The 18,893-nt window shown below is 52.4% G+C and overlaps 10 protein-coding genes and 1 non-coding gene across 11 annotated transcripts; 6 read left to right on the top strand and 5 right to left on the bottom strand.

The window, feature by feature from the left end:
* Positions 1-956: 956 nt before the first annotated feature.
* On the bottom strand, positions 957-3,906 carry P152DRAFT_458735 (uncharacterized protein). Its single transcript, XM_033679535.1, has one exon. It carries the CDS (start codon positions 3,427-3,429, stop codon positions 1,267-1,269), a length of 2,163 nt encoding a protein of 720 aa, XP_033533991.1. The 5' UTR covers positions 3,430-3,906; the 3' UTR covers positions 957-1,266.
* Positions 3,907-4,121: 215 nt separating this feature from the next.
* On the top strand, positions 4,122-4,758 carry P152DRAFT_458734 (uncharacterized protein). Its single transcript, XM_033679534.1, has 2 exons — positions 4,122-4,376; positions 4,434-4,758. Exons 1-2 carry the CDS (start codon positions 4,199-4,201, stop codon positions 4,625-4,627), a joined length of 372 nt encoding a protein of 123 aa, XP_033533990.1. The 5' UTR covers positions 4,122-4,198; the 3' UTR covers positions 4,628-4,758.
* Positions 4,759-6,946: 2,188 nt separating this feature from the next.
* Positions 6,947-7,840, bottom strand: P152DRAFT_33493 (uncharacterized protein). Its single transcript, XM_033675289.1, has 2 exons — positions 7,725-7,840; positions 6,947-7,678 (listed from the first exon to the last, which is right to left on the bottom strand). Exons 1-2 carry the CDS (start codon positions 7,725-7,727, stop codon positions 7,091-7,093), a joined length of 591 nt encoding a protein of 196 aa, XP_033533989.1. The 5' UTR covers positions 7,728-7,840; the 3' UTR covers positions 6,947-7,090.
* A 156-nt stretch (positions 7,841-7,996) lies between these two features.
* P152DRAFT_t37 lies at positions 7,997-8,067 on the bottom strand. Its single transcript has one exon. It is a non-coding gene; the product is annotated as a tRNA-Gly (tRNA).
* A 546-nt stretch (positions 8,068-8,613) lies between these two features.
* Positions 8,614-9,301, top strand: P152DRAFT_33475 (uncharacterized protein). Its single transcript, XM_033675286.1, has one exon. It carries the CDS (start codon positions 8,698-8,700, stop codon positions 9,070-9,072), a length of 375 nt encoding a protein of 124 aa, XP_033533988.1. The 5' UTR covers positions 8,614-8,697; the 3' UTR covers positions 9,073-9,301.
* A 244-nt stretch (positions 9,302-9,545) lies between these two features.
* On the top strand, positions 9,546-10,216 carry P152DRAFT_374022 (uncharacterized protein; the record flags this gene model as incomplete). The annotated part of the gene is made up of 2 exons (XM_033675573.1): positions 9,546-9,682; positions 9,907-10,216. Coding segments are annotated over 2 exons (447 nt in total), but the record flags the coding sequence as incomplete, so codon positions are not given.
* Positions 10,217-10,822: 606 nt separating this feature from the next.
* P152DRAFT_458730 (DUF1014-domain-containing protein) lies at positions 10,823-11,934 on the bottom strand. Its single transcript, XM_033679533.1, has 2 exons — positions 11,680-11,934; positions 10,823-11,587 (listed from the first exon to the last, which is right to left on the bottom strand). Exons 1-2 carry the CDS (start codon positions 11,832-11,834, stop codon positions 11,065-11,067), a joined length of 678 nt encoding a protein of 225 aa, XP_033533986.1. The 5' UTR covers positions 11,835-11,934; the 3' UTR covers positions 10,823-11,064.
* A 1,730-nt stretch (positions 11,935-13,664) lies between these two features.
* On the top strand, positions 13,665-14,305 carry P152DRAFT_458727 (uncharacterized protein; the record flags this gene model as incomplete). The annotated part of the gene is made up of 3 exons (XM_033679532.1): positions 13,665-14,087; positions 14,140-14,195; positions 14,260-14,305. A coding segment is annotated over exon 1 (272 nt), but the record flags the coding sequence as incomplete, so codon positions are not given.
* Positions 13,690-16,413, top strand: P152DRAFT_458726 (5'-nucleotidase). The gene is made up of 3 exons (XM_033679531.1): positions 13,690-14,195; positions 14,260-15,879; positions 15,925-16,413. Exons 1-3 carry the CDS (start codon positions 14,148-14,150, stop codon positions 15,976-15,978), a joined length of 1,722 nt encoding a protein of 573 aa, XP_033533984.1. The 5' UTR covers positions 13,690-14,147; the 3' UTR covers positions 15,979-16,413.
* P152DRAFT_417484 (uncharacterized protein) lies at positions 15,844-17,489 on the bottom strand. Its single transcript, XM_033677087.1, has 3 exons — positions 17,293-17,489; positions 17,114-17,233; positions 15,844-17,046 (listed from the first exon to the last, which is right to left on the bottom strand). The coding sequence occupies exons 1-3, from the start codon at positions 17,334-17,336 to the stop codon at positions 16,302-16,304; spliced, it is 909 nt and encodes a 302-aa protein (XP_033533983.1). The 5' UTR covers positions 17,337-17,489; the 3' UTR covers positions 15,844-16,301.
* Positions 17,490-17,990: 501 nt separating this feature from the next.
* P152DRAFT_449612 (uncharacterized protein) lies at positions 17,991-18,737 on the top strand (the record flags this gene model as incomplete). Its single annotated transcript, XM_033678120.1, has 2 exons — positions 17,991-18,501; positions 18,577-18,737. The coding sequence occupies 2 exons, from the start codon at positions 17,991-17,993 to the stop codon at positions 18,735-18,737; spliced, it is 672 nt and encodes a 223-aa protein (XP_033533982.1).
* Positions 18,738-18,893: the final 156 nt, after the last annotated feature.

Below are 18,893 nucleotides of genomic sequence, written 5' to 3'. Positions count from 1 at the left end.
GTTGTCCGAGATGCTACCTCGCTCGCGTGTTGTCATATTCATGATTCCGATCAGGGATAAAATGTTCTTGTGGGAGAAGCGGAGATGGGGATAGATTAAAGTCATTAATATCGAGTCTAAACTTCCGACGACGCCAAGACTCCCTGGAGCGATTGAAACGCCAAGCAACAATATCTATTGTCGATCAGCTAACCAAAAATTACTTGTTATTATTGTCAGGCGGTCCTAGACCCGCCTGGATTCGTCAGAATAGGTGCTGCTAATATGTATAACTATATTTGTGTCCTTGGCTGGATCTTGGCGGAATCTTGATGATGAAGTTCAGCGGCAGTCCGCGTCCTCCGCTCCATCACAGACCCTGCTAATTGCAGCCAAGGCCGCATAAGCACTGCCTCGCTTTTCTTTGAATGCTTGGGATCGGTTTGGGATCTGGAGTATGCTCGTCCCCTAACTGTTTCGTGTTTTATTGGTGCATTTGCAGATTTTCGATGAATTATGGTGCCCTACTCGTTCCGCCACATATTACGACTGATATAGCTATGGAGGGGAGTGGTGGTAGAACGAAGTCAGAAGATCATCCATCAATTTTTCCAAGCACAGCCGAGTCGTGTCCATAAGTCATCTCCGACTTCAGATTGTTTCATAGGGCATTGCAGCGGTTCTGAGCGGAAAACTGGTGATTATTGAATTTGTAACATTTATGTGACGTTGGCAGTCGGCAGATGGGCGGAACAGGGGAACCAGTATTAATCCCATCTAGGATAGACGAAATCGGTGGTCCTGAGACCGGGAGGGTTCCCCAAGGGCTCGAAAATGTTTAACTATTTACTACCAAAGGCCACCATATCCGAGGCCAAAATGTCTATTATTTTCCTACTAGTTAGGCGGATCAAACATCCGGCCGCGTTACGTTGGCCGGAGATGTGCGTCAAGATCACTTGGTCATCAATTTCGTTGTATCGTATTTGAATACCAGCGGACCCACATCCTAGCAAATCCTTTAGCTATACAAGCAATTCCTTTTGGACCGATTCACCTGTCGGGTTCTCCTTGCCTGCTAGTAGTCGAGAATAGATACTGTCTCTCGTAGACAGCCATCAATCACTGTCAGAAGCCGCCGTTATGGCCATCTCCGGCAGACATCGCTTCGTCCGGTTCGAATACGATGCAGCCCATGATGAAGGCGACTCCCACAGCCCAGCCTTTGGATTTAGCGAATCCGGTAAATGTTCTTCAATCAATGTAATCATAGGCCTTGTTGGGTGGTTACTCATCGTCGTCAATGACAATGATGTCGTGGTCCTCCGCATCCCTTTTGCCACCATCCAAGAACTTTCTCCGCTTGCTGTTTCCCTTCGTTTCTTCCGCCCACTCCGCCTCTCCATCTCTTGCCAACAGCTCTGCCCCAAGCGCATGGTATAGGTCTTCGTCGTCCGCATCCTCGTTTCCGTTGTAGCGTGCTTCCTCAATGATCGAGGTCCACACCGCAGCCACGTCATTCTCGTCGTCCTTGCTTCGGCCTCGCCTCCCTGGAACACCGAATTTTTCAACCAGCTTCCGTTTCTCTTCCGTGGTCCGGACTTTCCCCGCGGGTCCGACGCCCTCCAAAACTCGGATCTCGCGGCGCCATTTTCGAGGATCACGGTTCGCGTCGAACCTTTCCACGGGCGCACCGCTCATCGAATGAACATCCAGCGACTCCACTCGTGTGTCACCCCAGAACCACGATTTGCCGCTCCGGTGATCAATCTTTCGATAATTTTGAGACGAATACTGTCGGGCGGCAAGGACACCTTCCGCCCCGTAGTGTAGTAGCGTAATATTAGGCAGTTCCGCTCCGGTGACTTCTTGATTTTTCTTTTGCGACATGTCTACAATTTTACGCTGCTCGTTTGGAAACCACAACTGCACAGCAATGGCATCGTAGCACCGACCGAGGATCCGATGAAACGGAATGCAGACCAGCTTTCCTTTTGCGCGTTTGGGGAAGAACGGTGTAAACGAGGCATAGTCTTCCATCCCTAGAGGGCCCAGATTATCATTCAACGGGGAGACATCGGCAAACTTCGCGATCGGGTTGGTGGTGTACGGGATGCCGCGAACCTCAACCGATGTGTTGTACGGATGACCCTCGTCGCGATCGTTGTCGGATGCCCGGTCAAGGTTGGTGAGCGTGAGACGGATCGATTTGATGTGCAGTACATCGATATCGACCGAGGTGATGTTGCCCTGCTTTTCCGACGGGGGCAAAAGACGAACCGCATCTCCCACCAAGATCAGTTCCGCCCCTATGTAGATGCCTCTGCAGTTGACAACCGCCTCCGGCCAACTGCCTCGAAAGTTAAACCGATCGACGAGGGAGAAGCTTGACATGATGGTCATCGCGTTCGTAATGGTTGCATGCCATGATTCTCGCGGAATGCCTCGCAAGATCTCTTGGTAAAATGCGAATGGCCGTGTGTAATGCAACGGGACGTATTTGTACTGTTTTTGGACCGACTTCTCCTCGCCGTTGGGATCCGGCAACGATTCAACGCGAAACCCCGAGTAATTTACCCCCAACTTATGCGATGGTTCCATTACGAGATTGAAGACTTCGTATGACTTCTCCTCCGTAGGTACTTGGGTAACAACGCCCGCCCTCCATGCGGGAGAGTCTTCGTAGGTCTCGCTAGCCGCATGGTAAAGCCGATATTCGGAAGTGTCATAATCGAAGACGATTTCGCGTCCTTCCGGAATGCTCAATACGAAGAGCACGATTTCCCCTTGACGTGGGATCCAGGGGGCCTGTGTGCGACATCTCTGCAACATAACTTGGAGTGGTTTCCGCTCGACTCGCCAATCCATGCTCATCGGCTCTTCGATTGGCGCATCAATCTCTCCCTTTCTCTTGAGCTTGTCAATGAGGGCCCGGTACACATCAGGTGTGCCTTCTTCGTCCACCTTCCCGGCCTTGTCGTCTCGCACAGAATCCATCAGTCTCGATTTTTCTCGCCCTCTTGGAACTGAGCTATCAGCAGATGCAGACCGGCTATCCTGAATTCCCAACGGTTTTTTCCCATTGGCATTGCAAACAGTGCAAGGGCACCCGAAGTTGCTTCCTTTGTTCTTCATAAGGTGCAGAAAGTGCGGGAAGAAGCGATTGGGCGAATCAAAGAAGACGCGGTTTGGATGCCCGAACAAGCGCTTGTCGGCCGTGTTCGGATTGCTCGGTCGTCGCATTTCGTAGAGCGTATAGCCTTCGGGCAACCGATCCAGCGTATAGTGGACGAAAGGTTGAGATTCTCCTCGAGCCACCATCCATTGTTGCGCAAGCTTATCGAGATACTGAGTCGGAGGGTCGATGAGACGGTACCTGGGGTCCGCAGGGCGATGACTTGCGTCTGCGTCTGAGACTGGCGCTATTGGCACAGTAACAATGGGTGGCATTTTGAACTGACGGTCCCAGCATAAAAGAGAAGGCTAACAACACAGGAATAACGTTTGACAGGAGCAGATATATTAATCGTGTACCTCAGGGGCAGGTTTCACGTCACACGATCGGACGCAATGAATGTTTATTTGATGGCCGAGTAGGGGAGAATGATGATGAGCGCAGCATGGGGGTTGCATGAATGAAACCCTCCGAGCATCGCGAAGAGAGAAAAGTGATAGTGGAGATCGGTTTCTGCAATCTTTCACTTTTCAGAATCATGATCGAGATACTACGCCGGTGCACTTGTGAGATTTGCTCGTCCTAATATTGATCACACGCGTTCTAGGTTGCGGCCCTCACGTCCTAGAAGTCGGCTCCATACCATCGACACAATCTAATTCTGGAAATCTGTATTTGAGGTTGAAGGATTGGTGGTGGACTCGGACTCCTGAGAGAAACAGATATCAAGGGGATTGAATATTGATGTACGGATATTTGATAATATCTCGTAATTAGCTCATCGCAGTTGAAGTCAGAATGTCAACACACGTCACACATGGCTCATGTTGTCGGCTGGAGGTTGCAGCCTTGGCGATTGTAAGGCTGTAAGGCCGCATGACACAATTCGGTCCTGTCCATGTCAGTTCATCATTCATGTTCAACTTAGCACTGCAGGTGTCCACGTAGTCCAGATCTTATAGAAGAACTCTTGGACACGTAAGCGACCCAACGGGACATGTCCTGAACCGTTCGAAGCGCCGTGTGAGTGTGAGTTCTGCAATTATGGCGCGAATCAACATCCTCGTCGTGGTCTTCAGCTTCGTCTTCCTCTCCCTCCTCCTCCCCGTCAGCGCGCAGTTCGATGGCTTCTTCCAACAAATGTTCGGAGCAGGAGAACAGCAGCAGCAACCACAAGACAGTCCGAGCACGCCGGAGTGGTATCGTCAAAACTATGAAGCCGGTATGTGGAGCAAGGTCGGCCGTCCGTTCAATACGTGGCACTAACACCTGTTACCAGCTCGATGCTCGAAATACCTCTGCCCGGGCACTTTAGCATGTGTCCATTTCCCTCATCACTGCCCATGTGCGTTCGAGAAACACGAAGAGAAAGTCGAGCTCGGCGAAGGCATTGCGATTTGCGCCAGCAAAGGGGGGTTTAAGGAGGGGGAGACGTTGCGAAAGGTTGAACTTGCAAGAAAAGGGTACTTGTGACCGGTTGTACAGCTGGGTGCAGAGGATCTATACAGAGTTCACAATCATTCGGTGTAGATTATGAAGCAATTGCAGATACAAATGGAGTCTGGGTTTCGCACAGAATATAGAATCCCGTTTAACGCATCTAACGCCCTCGACCAGTAACCGTCTCATCATAATGCCGCCGAACGACCGACATACTTGTATTGATACATCTGCGGCTTGGACAAACCACACTCACTCCTCCCCCATTCCTGCATTAGCATCTTTCCCATATTCTTCCGCTCTTCCACCAAGCGGTTGACTCGTTTCTCCCAGCTTTGATCTCGTGCCTTCACTACCGCGGCAATCCGCCTCTCCACCTCCCGGTTGACTGCGTCTTGCTCCTCCTTCGCCTGCTCCGCAGACGCGAGCGCGATTTCCAGCTCCTCCTGCTGATCCCTTGCTGTCGCCTCGGAATTGGCAAGTTTCGCTGAGAGTACCCGCAACTGCTCCTTTGTAGATTGAAAGGCGAGCTCCGAAGCTGAGATGGCCTCCCGCGTCTGGGCCAGCTCAACATCCCGTACCTGGAGCGCCGCCTGAGCCGATTCGTTTTCTCGTTTTTCCCGGTCTCGCAGCTCGCAAGCTTTGCGCACGGCTTCTTGGGCGCGTGTACGCATCGCCTCGATCTGATCACGGTGTTGATCACGGAGAGTGGCGAGAGCGGTTTCGCGATCGTCCAATAGCCGCTTCGTATCGTCGTTGTCCTGTTCCGCTCTCTCCAAATCTTCCTTCATGGACTCGACCGTGTTGGAAAACATCCGGTTCTCTTGATGGAGCGTCGAGTGTTCTTGTTGGTCGACACGATGCTGCAACCGTAAATCTTCTAGTTCATTTTGGCTGGCAGAGAGCTTTGACTGTAGGTAGAGGAACTCTTTTCTCTTTTCCGCGTCTAGGTTGGCTAGACGTGCTTTGGTATCTTCAAGCTCATCTCTGAGATTTTTCATGAGCTGGTCGCGGTCTACAAGCAAGCCCTGCAAATTCTCGTGGGAAAGACGGAGTTTTTGAAACTCAAGCTTTGTTTCCATCAGCAGGTCATCCTCTTCCTGTGATTCATTTTGTATTTCCGGAGTCTTTTTCTCCTCCAGTTCAATCTGCGTATGACGAAGCTCAGCTCGTAAAGTCCGCAGTGTTCTTCGAAGGGAGCCGACCTCCTCGTTTGAATCATCCTTCTGAACTTTGAGGGTGTTCTTGAAGCTGTTCTGTATTCTGACGGTCTCGCTCCGCGATTCTTCGCGGACATTGTCAATTTCGGCTCGCGCTGAAGCGAGAAGCATTTCCAGTTCCTTGACTCTACCTTCATGCTGCGGTATATGAGTGTCGCCGCTTTCGGAGGATTCGGGAAGTGGAGGGAGCGTGTCCAGGTTCGTAGGTAGAACTACAGGCTCCCCACCGGATAACCGAGTCTTCAAAGGCGTATCGTAAGACTCTTCTACCACCGCTTGACGCGATCGGATGTCGCTCAGCATCGATGGTCGCGGAGTCCCTGATAAGACACTGGAATCATCCTCGTCCAAGCTTGAGAGTTCCTGCAGGATCCTTTCCTGTGCTTCGAAGTCATCGTCGGAGGAATCATTGTCGGCATCGGCCGCACCCTCGGGGGCAGGCTCGTGGGTTTGCGGCGCAACTCGTCGAGGACCAGGCTCCTTCGGTTGTGCACCACCGCGCATCCAGTATTCCATGTTCATCGTGAAGTCGCTGGGGCCGCCAATTTCGTCGGTATGGATGATATCCGGAGCTCGAACAGCATTGCCGCGTGCCGCTTCTGATTTTATCGTGCCGTATCTGCTGGCGGGCTCGTCCGAAATCGGTTGTCCTGCGCGTCGTTCCAGAACTGACAGATCAATGCTGTATTCAGAGTCGACCTCCTCCAGTTGCGGAGACTCCGGGCGCTCTGTCTGTATCGGTTTTGACATGATTAGGAGTGATAAGAAATTGGAACGTCTCTCCCATTGAATTCAAGTAGTGGAGAGCCTTGACTTGGTGGTGTTGAAACCCAATAGGCGGACTGTTGTTCGTTGTGGTTTGTTTACAATCACAAGTGACAAGATGGACAAAGCGGGCCGCTCCGAGCCTAGCCGTAATAGGAAATCTATCCGCCACCCAGAATTTTCCGTATCAAACCTGAGCAAGTGTAGAATGTGGACAAAATAACGCGGCTGAGAATTGAGCTCGATTCAAAGTTTGGCGATGACACTATGTTTGTGCAAGAGCAGATCACGGATAATTAATTCCGGGACTCATTGCACCATGTCTTCCAGCTTATCCCTCAAACCGTGCAGTGCAGCCTTGACACTGCAACTGAGGTAGCCTGCGTGCCGCTGTAACACTGAGCATATCGATGTGCCTGCCTGGACACTGTATGCAAGTGGCGTTTAACTCGCGGAAGTGGGCTTTTCAAGCGTGCCTACGGTCTATGATGACGCGAACCTGCCAATCCGTTCACCCGTTCGACATGTTCATTCCAATAGCCTTCCTGATCCTCTCCCACTTGGTCTCAGCTCCTTCGGGTCCAGTGTGATTGTCAGAGGCTTGCGGATCACCAGCTGATAATGCCGCGAGAGCTTTTCCAACAAACTCGCGCTCCTCTTTCTCCACCTTGTCCCTCCGCTTGAGGGCACCAGGTCGAGAGCCGTATGCTTTTCGTTGTCGCTTCGCGGCCTCGGTCTCTGGTTTGGCGTTCTCTCCAGCTTCCTGACCAATTTCGGGAAGCGCATCTATCAGAGTGTCGAGGTTTGTCACTAGCTTCTTGTTTGGTCGCCGCCGCTTGGCCTTCTTGACGCCCGAGCTCTCGATCTTGTGTAGGAGGAGCGAATGCTTCATGGATTGTTTGTCTCGCTTCGTGGTGCTGAAAGCTTCTGCAGGTGCGGGATATCCTTTTTGTGCGCCCGCAGAATCGCCCCCGTTCGATCCACCACTCTGGCTCTTCGGTCTCGACCCGGCTGCGGAGCGTTTTGCTGCTCTTCCTGCTGTAGATTTCTTTGCGGAGTTTGCAAGCCGTACTTGTCGTTCCGTGGGTGGTCGCGGTGCCTAAAATAATTAGTTTCAAGTTAGAACCGACAAAATGTTTGCTCACCATCGTCAATGCTCTCACAAACGGTGTTTCTAAGCCCTAGCAACTGAAATGCATTTGCACTTCGTGGACGGGGTCTAGGTTTCCACATCGATATCAATCGCGATCCGGATCATCCTCGGTAAAACTTGCCCTCCCTCGCTTCCTGGGACGTCTTGTCTGGTGTTAGACCCAGAATTCAAGGCCAATGCAACAGCAGCACGCGGAACCGATTAGTGTGCATCTAGTCTAAATTAAAAATTGAAAGCAATTTGGTCAAAAATAAAAAAGAAAGCTGCACTAACCCGGAATCGAACCGGGGCCGCGTCGATGGCAACGACACATTCTACCACTAGACCATTAGTGCTATTGTTGAGATGTTTGATCATTTTTTGGTCTATATCCTAATTTTATTTGGGTAACCCAATTTTCCGACTAATCATATAATCCCCGCTTCAGGGGCTTGCTCACCGCAGAGCAATATTTGTGAAGACAATTATGCGGTTGGATAGCCGGGTGCAAGAAATGATTCACGGCTTACGACTACACATTTATATCTACTGGCGAGGACGTTGGCCAGCCGAGAGGGAGCGGTGTAGAGCCATCAGATCTTTTGTTTGTTGGCCACCCCTCCGCTATCCCCATTTTACATGCATTATTCCAAGACTTGGGCACTTCTCCTATCAACCTATCCCTTTCAAGACAAATGGAAAGATTGGGAGTCTATGGCGATATTCAATCCAGAACTATGTTGTCCGCTTTGGTTTCTATACTACTAGTATGTTGAATAACCCCTTAGTTTCAGCGCAAGTGTTGTGCAGTGTCTAGGTAATAGAGCAATCTGTGGGCAATCGAGCTGTGGGGAGCCGACAACACATCAACACACCAGATGCATGATGCAGTGGTATTCAACAGATAGTGTTGACAAACCTCGAACGAGACAATCATGTGACTCTATACAAATGGCTTCGGAAGGACAGGATCTCGATGACTGGAAATGACTTGTCTCGCCTCGCAATGGGCTTCCATGGCAACGTCGGTGGGAAGCCTCTGGGTGGTGATATGCTGTCGCGGACCTGTGGATACTCCAGAACACCATACTAAAAGAGGGCGGCGACGTGCCTCTACTAAGTCTACTAAGTCTGCGTATTGCTTAAGCGAAGCAGAGCAGGGAGCCCAAGGCCCAAGAAACCCCAATTGGAGACGAAGAATCAGCCAAAGGATAAGCCAAAGCAGCCAGCAGAGGTGCCAACTCACCACCGTCACGCCTTGCACCTTCACGAATCACATCGTCAAGCCACCCAAGCGGTCGATCGACATCTCGTCCTCCCACCAACTTCCAGGACTCCCTCACTCCGCAAACCTCCAATAGGCAATCCCCTCTCCCCCTCCCACCGGCCCACCTCGCCGCCATTAATGTCCGCCCAAGTCCCAACGGACCATGCCAAAGCCAAACGCGGAGACCCGTCTTAGTGCCGTCTGGCTGCCGCCGCCCTTCGCTCACTTCCGCCGCTCTTCTTCAACCCTTCTTTCCTCATCATCAACAAAGAATCTCAGGTTTGTCTCGTCCTACCGTGCTCCATCGCCGACCATGGGCGTTGTGCTTCCTGCCCATCATCCCGACCGATAAAGGCCACACCTATTCTACGATCAACGGAGATCAAAGGATCTTTCGTCTTATTCCCCGAAACTCCTGGGTATTCGGGATCGCTAACGGGCCGAATCCACGGGATCCCCGTCTAACCCATTTCCCCGTCCAGCATCCCCGCCGATTTAATCTCCCCTCGTCCCCTTGACTTCTGCGACGGGACAACATTTTCTTCGCCATCCATGGCGCACCGAGGTGATATCCATCCAAACTGTGCCATCTGCGGTCATCTCCCTCCTGGAGAGACCGAGTGTCCCCATGAGAGCGACCGGCTCCAACAGGCCGTCGAGCAAGCCGAGCATAAATGGATCGATACATGGCTAACAAACGTTCGGTAAGTTTTCTATACTGCGCCAGACCTTGTCGCACGTCAAGCTTGGGTATCAACTGGGAGGATGCTTAAGATTGGCTTTTTCAATTTATATCGTGGCGTTCAATCTGCTGCGCTTCCCTCATACTCGGTGGGGTTCTTCCACCCGAACCGACCTCCTTGTTCCTGTTTCCCAACTCATCCCTTATCTACTGGCAATATGCAATCATCGACTAACTCATTTCGAGTGAATGGGCCACAAACACCGCCGTCGCCCACGTCACAAACTCCTTCGACTCCCTCCGCGATCGTCGCAAACAGGAGTACCGTTCCCACGTCAGCGCTCTCCCATATTACCCCCAGTACGCCCATTACCGCGGGCAACCCCCGCCGCACATCGTCCATCCCAGCTTCCTTTCTGCGCTTCGCCAACAAGTCCGGATCGCCGACGACCAACTCCAGCGGTTGATCGACGAGGACTGGAAAGCATGCGTGCGCACCTACCCGAAGGTTCTGGAGTATTATTACGCGCAGATCGATGTTAGTTCCCCGCGTGATGCGGGCAGCATGGTCGGCTTCGGCGCGGCGCCCGGTGCGCATGCTTTCGCCGTGCCGAAGGAAGAGAGGAAGAAGCAGAGGCGACGGAGCACGACGGTGGAACCCATGGGATTTCCCGGCGTGGCAGTCGAGAGGAGAGGCGGTGACAAGAGGCTGAGCAGTGGGGGCAGTAGCTTTGTGTTTGCTGGACGGGCCAAGGCGCCGCCATCGGCACCGCCGCCGCCTCAAGTGCACGCACAAGGAGCGTGGGGATATCAATATCAATATTAACTTGGGGAACGATGCTCGCTGAGTTGGATACGTTGGAGATGATGTCTACGTCGGTGTTTTGTTGTTGGCGAGGGATGGGAGTTACGAACGACCCGGCAAGAGCGGTGTTGCCGTTGGAAGGGCTTTTTACGCGAGAGACCCCACCCGTCGCCGAACTTCGCCGATTGTGTGCGGAGTTACCATTTGCATATCAGAGCATTACACGGCGTACGGGATTGAATCGACCAAACCGGACATCATCTGGTCGGCTTGCATTTTTCTTTGGCGGGAAACAGCCGATGCACACGATCATCTGGCCCAGAATGTTCTTCGATTTAGCGAGCACCAAACCATATGGGCGGTAATTTGTTTTCGTCGCACTCTTTTGTTCATTTCTGCTACTCTCTCTATTCTTCTCCTTGGGAAGGAGAACCGATGTTACGCATCGAGATCTATTAGTGATGCACGGCAACGTCGAATATCTCTCCTCAAGAGACCGATCTTATGAAGCTATGTTATGCCATGCCATTTATCCCTCCTGTTGTGTCGTGACGCCGCTCAAACGCATAATCTGATATCGTCAAACCCCTTGCTCCGCCTCAATTCCCTGATCCCTCCGTCAACCTGCTCTCCACCTTCTGTCTCTCCGCCTCCTTCAACCCCTTCAACTCCTCTTTACTCATATCGTACGTCGCCGTCACCCTATTAAACGGATTCTCCTCGCTCTTCTCAAATTCCTTCCGAATAAGGGTGATCTTCTGCTGCCGCCGTAGCGACTTATCGTCCACCATCTCGCCCAACCGCCGCTCCTCGAACGCGTTATACGCCGCCTTGAATCGCCGCTCCGGATGCCGGTCGAGCTTATCATCGTGCCCTGACGTGAGCGAGAGCGCATCCAGCGCATTGTCGATGCCGGTCGCGGAGATCGACGAGGCGGGCTTGTCGAGAGACGAGAGTGCCGTGTCCAGCCCCGAGCCGGCCGGGCGGCCGACCTTCTTCTTCTGCGCGCCTTTCGAACCGCCGGCCTTCTTGGATGGGAGCTCCGCGTCTTCGGCAGCGAGAAGGGCGGCTTTCTCCGCCTTTTTACGGGCGGCTTCTTCGGCTTTGGCGGCGGCGGCCTCCCTAGTGGTGCGTCAGCTTGCTCTCCTAGTGTGGCCCCAAAAAGGCGAGTCTAGCCAAGTATAGGTATATCGGTGGCAAGGGAAGCTACTCACGATTTACTGGTATCCTTTGCGCCCTTCTGCCATTGCTTCCCCTCGGCCGCGCTGGCGGCCGCGTCGACGGCGGCCTGTTTCGCGGCGGCCGCGTCGGCTTTGCGGGCGTTGCCGGCGACCTTCCTGGAGTTCTCACCGCCTTTCTTTCCTCCCATAGTGAACCGAGGGTTCGAAATAAGTACAAGAAGAGAAGTTGGGAGAAGTTGGGAAAAGCTTGAGATGGTGTAGTCCTAATGTCTGTCTGGTTGATCGGTGAAGAATCTCCTGCTCGACTGTTTGAGTCAAAGGGTCCGGTTTAGGATGACCCCGCGGTCATGGTGGCGGGCCAATGACGTTGCTTGATACTGGAACTTTATACTAGCGTTGCTTAGTCGGCGCCTCAAACACAATATTTAGGCTAACTATTGGCTAGATATGTTACGCTAACAGTAAGATGTCCTTCACTGTACTAGGAATGAAATGGCATCAGATTCCATCGCAGCCTTCCCAACTGCAACCTGATTAAGTATCATCTCTTAAGTAGGGCGTGATTCCAACCTATTTGAAGTAACAGCAAGATGGTTCCAACAATCACCTAAAAGTTAACACACAACCTTTGAAATGGAAGGACATGACGGTCTGCTGCCGGTATAGAGTGACAGTGTGTACCTGATATCGAAACCACAGTGTGCAGGAATGAGGCAGTGACCCGATATGTACAACTGACTGTTACTGACAACTCTGATGTTACGGTACTCTCATCATTGCCGGTATAGGAGAACATGGATTGAACAGCTTAGAACTAGTTAGGGAAGGCTCATTACGTGGATTACTCGGAATGGCATCTCCGGCTCTCCTTTCTACTGGTACCTTGCGTCTCATTTTATTCCTTTGTTGAGTCTTGTCAGGTACCTATCGCAGTGTCACTGAAGTCGATTGCTTGTTGTACTGAACTCATACCTGTTGACAAGTTTGAGACCGTTCTTTTCAATCCTGCTTTGATGATCGATTCACTAATTTGCTCAGTCAAAAAAACATCATCTGAGAAACCCACTCAACATGGACTCAAAGACTTCAATACTTTTCTCTCTCCTCCTCCTTCTCTCAACTCTAACCTCCAGTTTCCTCTACGGCATCCCGGCGACTCCATGCAACAGCTTCCGCGACACCTCGGGGTTCACTGCCGCTCTGGCCGCCACACTCTCACCCTGCTATGTTTATGCCTGGAACGACAACCCGGCTCCCATCCTTGGATTTCCCGATTGCCCCGAACAGAATATCAAGACTCAATTGTTCTAGGCAGACAACTCGATCGCTGGGTTCACGTATCTCGATCATGAATACGATGTCGCTTTCGCCAAAGCGCTGGATGCGGATTGGGACGATTTGCACTGGCGAGAGGTCGATGGGGGCATGTTCACCGCGGTTGATGTGGAGGAATCTGTCGAATGCCATAGCTTGGGAGGGGGGCCTTCAAGGAAGGGAAAGCCTGGTTGCTTAGTCTATGCTGCAACGAACTAGCCACCATACGAGCTATACGCTGAGATGATTTCTTACTTCTTGCCCTGCGTCAGAATCGGGATGAGATACCTGCTTCTTACGGGAATGTGGACCGGAATATCTGTCAATCGGTTATGGCAGTGCGAAAGCCTTTGTAATGACTATGGTGGTCTTTGTTTCCATGAAAAGGTCAATATAATCGTACAAAAATGAATCCAATCTCGTGGATCACAATCACAAACTCTTTACTTGACCGTTTATATTAAGATCGTATGGCGACATACCTTTCTCGCTACCTTTTGGGGCTGCGCACTAGGCCCTCCTAGGAGAGGGTATTCGCTCTATAATGCTTTGTAGACTTTATACATATACGCGTCGTCACCTGTATGTGTATTCTCCTGTTACTTGCCGTATCTAGTAATCAGCTTAGTCTCACCCTACCAACCAATCCGAAGCCTGCAATTGACAGCGTTGACCGCCCTCCTCCGACCTCTGCAGAGTGCAGTCAGCATTCATCTCCAACAAACATCATCTTCAGATACCATACGTACAGGGACTTGATTCCTTTATATTACCTCGAACTTTGCAACCGGGAGCAATATGACCCGGGAACACCCTCCACCTCCAGAGGAGTCCGTCACATATTCCGGCGGACCACATTCCAACCCACCAGATCTCCGGCTCCTCCACTACAATGACGTGTACCATGTCGATTCTTCCTCCGCAGAACCTTGTGGGGGCCTCTCTCGATTCATCACCCTCTGCAAACACTACAGATCCGATGAGCAGTTCAAAGGGCAGCCAGAGTTGCTCGCCTTTTTCTCGGGAGATGCGTTCAATCCGAGCTTGGAAAGCAGTGTGACCAAAGGTAGATAACTTGTCTTTCCTCAGGGTCCACCAACCTCTACTCTCGGGCTATCCTTACTCAAGTCCGTGACCGCTGTTATATCGACTTTTCGGACTCTTTTTAACATCGAGGAGGCAGTCATATGGTCCATGCCTTGAATCAGATTGGAACCAACGGCGCCTGCGTGGGGGTGAGCTTGTTTTCCACTCAACTTTTGCAGAGGACCCTCGCTGACTGGACATGAACTTGGATAGAACCATGACCTTGACTTTGGCGTCGATCAATTCCGATACCTTGCCTCACAATGCAATTTCCCTTGGCTGTTAGCTAACATCCTCGATCCTGCACTCGGCGAGGGGGTTCCCATCGGCAATGCCCAGAAGACGCACATCATAACTTCCTCGAACGGTATCAAGATCGGTCTGATCGGTCTTGGAGAGCGGGAATGGCTTCAAACGATCAACTCCCTTCCGCCCAACATCATCTACAAATCTGCTTCAGAGACAGCGAAGGAGCTCGTCCCGCAACTTCGGGAGCAGGGCGTGGAGATTATCATTGCCATTACGCATCAACGAGAGCCGAACGACAACAAACTGGCCGAGAAATGCCCGGAGGGATTGATTGATATCATCCTCGGCGGCCACGATCACTACTATAACCACAGCTACATCAATGGTACCCATGTCCTTCGATCCGGCTCGGACTTCAAACAGTTGAGCTACATCCAAGCATGGAGGAGGCAGGATAGTCCTCAAAAATGGGACTTTGATATTGTGCGGAGGGATGTCATCTCGTCTATCGAGCGCGACCCGGAAACGGTAGAGCTGGTCTCAGGGCTGACGGACGCACTAAAGGCCAAGCTGGACAAACCGCTTGGATGGACCGCGGCGCCTCTGGACGCGAGGTTTACGACGGTCAGGAGGGGGGAAAGCAATTATGCGAACTTTGTGTGCGATATTATGCGACACCACTATCAAGGCGACTGTTGCTTAATGGCAGCGGGTACGGTGAGAGGGGATCAAGTGTATCCTCCCGGGCCGATCAGAGTCCGCGACATCATGGACTGCTTTCCATTTGAAGACCCGGTTATGGTCATCCGAGTGGCGGGACAAGCCATTTGGGACGCGTTAGAGAATGCAGTGTCTCTGTACCCGGCGCTCGATGGCCGATTCCCCCAAGTCTCCAATATCACCCTAGAATTCGATCCCTCGAAGCCCCCCACGTCCCGGATCGTCAAGGTATCCATCGGAAATGCGCCGATCGACCTCGAGAAGAAGTACGTCTTGGTCACGCGAGGCTACATGGCGCGTGGAAAAGACGGCTACGATGCCCTGCTCGTCGAATCCGAAGGCGGCAGCGCGGAAGAAATCGTCTCGGAAGAAAACGGCATCCTCATCTCCATGATGCTACGACAGTACTTCATGTCGCTCAAAGTGGTGGGCGCGTGGAAGAATTGGGGCATGTCGATGGCGCAGCATTGGGGCGAAGTCGCCCGCCACATGAGCGTCACGCACCCCGTGATCGAGCCGACCAAATCGATCCTAACCAGCCCCCTTGCGCCGGCAGTCGAAAGGAAAGAACAGGCGTTCGGAGGGAGCGCGAGTCCCGCTGAATCGCGGATGGACTTTTCGGCGTGGAAGGGATGGGAACCGAGGGTGAGGGAATTCCAGGCTCAGTGTCAGCCGTTGGAAGAGGCGGAGCTAGATGAATTGCGGAAGAAGGAGCAAACAGAGGATGAGAAAGATTTGGAGCGGTTCGAAAAGGAGAAGGCCATCATGCGCAAGGTCATGCACAAGTGGTGTCGCATTGCTGGGGTGGAGGGGAAACTGTGCGATAGTCTCAAGGACGGCGAGTTTACGGTGGATTGGACAAAGGTATGTGGACTTATCTCATTCATGAAGCGTTTCTAACTATCAAAGGCAATCTGTCCGACGACTGAGGGCCGGATCAAGCTCGTGTCTTCTACGGCGTAGTATCCCCTGGCAGGCTTAGGGATGGTTGGCAACCATCATCTTCGCATGTGACGATATGACTTCTCGTTTGGACATTGCGCGGCGCCATAAAGGAAGGAAATAAAAAGAGAAAGCGATCACGTTAACGGGTATGACAACGTTAAAGGCTATGCTAGACCACCAGTAGATCTATCATCCTGATGGACTGTTACATGAAATTCGCTCACAAAATCTAAGCGCTCAATTGAAGGCGTCTATTCTATCCAATGCCTTGAAGCCCCATCGTTGACCAATCCATCCCAAATATCTGGAAATAAACCAAAAAAGCCGTTCAAGATGTTGGCCTATGTTGAACTCCTAGAACGAATCCTAGATATCTTCTCCTCCATCTCTACATCCCCCAATCCCTCCTTCTCCTCTGCCCTTTCCCTCTCCCACTCATACTCCTTCCCCTCCCCCCAAACCCAATACTGCACTCCCAACCCGATATCACAGCACGCCTGGAAAATGCCACACACTCGAAACGCCACCGGCACCTTCTCCGTCCCCTGCATGAAAAACCACCACATCTTAAACGCGTCCCCAATGACCCAATTCACGATCACGCTGAGCCGGAACCCCTTGCAGCCCTTCCGCTGATAGTTCGCGAAGAGCTGCGGCACCGGGAGCATGGCCTCGGTGGTGAGGGCGAGGGTCGATTGGACGAAGGAGAGGGGGCCCGGCGCGGTGGGGCCGAGGAAGAGTTGGATCGCGACGACGGCGCCGGTGAAGTACATGAGGAAATTCCAGTACGGGCGGGCGGATCGCCAGCGCCAGAAGTTGTACGGGCGGGACGTCGTGGGGCTGGTGAGGGATGTGAAGAGGGTTGTAAACATGGCGGATAGAGAGGTGTCGGAGGCGGTGGTATGGTCGGTGTGATGATGATGGTGGTGGTGGTGATGGGGATCGGAGAAGGGCTGGTATACGCTTGGAGGGGTCGCCGGCCGATGGGTTAAGGAGACATGGAGGAGGAGGGATTGGACGAAGATCATGAGGATGGCTTGGGTGAGGAGGGTGAGGGAGTAGTGGTCGGTGATCCAGAAGAAGATCCTGCGCCGATGTAAGTTACAGTCGCGGTTGAAGAGCGGGATCAGAAAGAGGGAAAGGGATTCCGTACTTGAGGATCGAGGATACCAGCATGATCAGCGGAATATCAAGGGAGAAGCCGGCGGAGGTGCGGGTGCGGTGGATGGAGTGGATTTGGTCGGCATAGGAGGTAATAGGCGAGGTGATGAGACTGCGATCGAAGTCAGACTGGCACGGTCACCGGATGATTCTATTAGGTGGTTTACTCACAAAAGCGGTGCCAAATAGCCCACCGCTGTATTAACGAAGCCCATCTTGACAGATGGGGGGGTCCGCACCGTCCACAGTGGCAGAGAGGGGTCGGAGGAGACAGAGGATATATATGTAGGGAGACTGTTACGGTCCCATGGTTACGGCTGTGAAACGGCTTGCGATCTCATCGGACATCTAACAGATTCGGGATATAAGGAATATATGGAGGATTGCGTGCAAAATGCGGAAGAAATTTCTAATACCGAGAAATGAAGATGGAGATTGTCTAAGGGGCGCGGAAATGTCGATCCCAGCGGAATGGAGCGGGATCGTCATGAGCCAAGTGACTGCGCCACAATATGTGGCTTGACAGGGTCTATTAGATTATGATTGGTTATATATGACCGATCCCTGTCCCCCGCCATCACAGTTGATATCGGGCTATCAACACACCCGGATTCAAACATTGATACTGATTCGGTATCCTTTGGTATCCTTTGGTACAGAATAACGTGGACGGCAATATAATATACGGTTTCCAAGTCCTAGCCATAAACATTGTTCCCTCTGTAACCTATTGAAAGCTGGATAGATCCCCCTCGTGCACAATGGCGACCACCACCTCCACATGCTTCTTCTACGGTATCTACCCGTTCCCCAGCCCTATTTCCCCCAATTGACCCCGTATCTCACCGCTTTCCCTACCAGGCACCCTCATGGCCCCCGCTGTCCTCCACCGCGTCCTCCACGGCACTACGACCCCCTCCCCTTCCCAACACTCCCGTCTCACTATCTCCCCCGCCCTCCTCCCCGGCTTCAACCGCCACAAGGTCCGCAACGCCGACTACCCCTGCATCATCCCGTTCGCGGTCGAGCGGGCGCACCTCGGGGCCGATTCGCTGGCGTTCGTGGAGAGAGAGGTGCGGGGGACCGTGGTGCGGGGATTGACTGCGCGGGATGTGGAGCTGTTAGATATATTTGAGGGGGAGGAGTATGAGCGGCGGATGGTGAGTGTCCGGTTGCTTGGAGGGGAGGACGCGGGCGTGGTTGAGGAGTTGGTGGGGGTGGATGAGGGGCAAGGAGAGGAGGGGGAGGTGGTTGAGGCGGAGACGTACGTGTTTGTCGCTGGCGTGGAGCAACTGGACTTGGGGGAGTGGGATTTTGATGCCTTTGTGAGGGAGAAGATGCGGAGGTGGTTGGGGGAAGCGCTCGAAGAGGGTATAGCCGGTATGTGGAACCCTTTCCTTCGCCCCTGTTCAGTATGTTCGGTCGCGGTGCCTCGGGTGACTGATCCGTGAATAGATGTTGATGAACACCTCCGCGCTGAAGATCCAACGAGAGGGAGAATGACGAACGGCGCGATTACCAAGGCTCTGGAAGAGTCTAGGGGGAAGAGGGAAGGAGTAGATGGGAGCACTGGAGTGAGATCATTGCACGACAGCACATCGTACGCTATTCAATGACGAGTCCCGTGCATCGATGCCTTGGATCGATTGTCTCGACATGTTATCATCGAATATGCAAGGTTGAAGAGTATTGAGAGAAATAGGACGAGTGTCTATTCATGGAACGTCCGTAATATTCCTATTGTGTTCTCTTAACTTTTTATGCTTGTCCAT

Source organism: Eremomyces bilateralis (genome assembly GCF_010015585.1).
Source record: "Eremomyces bilateralis CBS 781.70 unplaced genomic scaffold P152scaffold_10, whole genome shotgun sequence".
Taxonomy (NCBI): Eukaryota; Fungi; Ascomycota; class Dothideomycetes; order Eremomycetales; family Eremomycetaceae; genus Eremomyces; species Eremomyces bilateralis.
The sequence above is the reverse complement of the archived record's forward strand: the minus strand, read 5'-3'. Positions and strand labels throughout refer to the sequence as shown.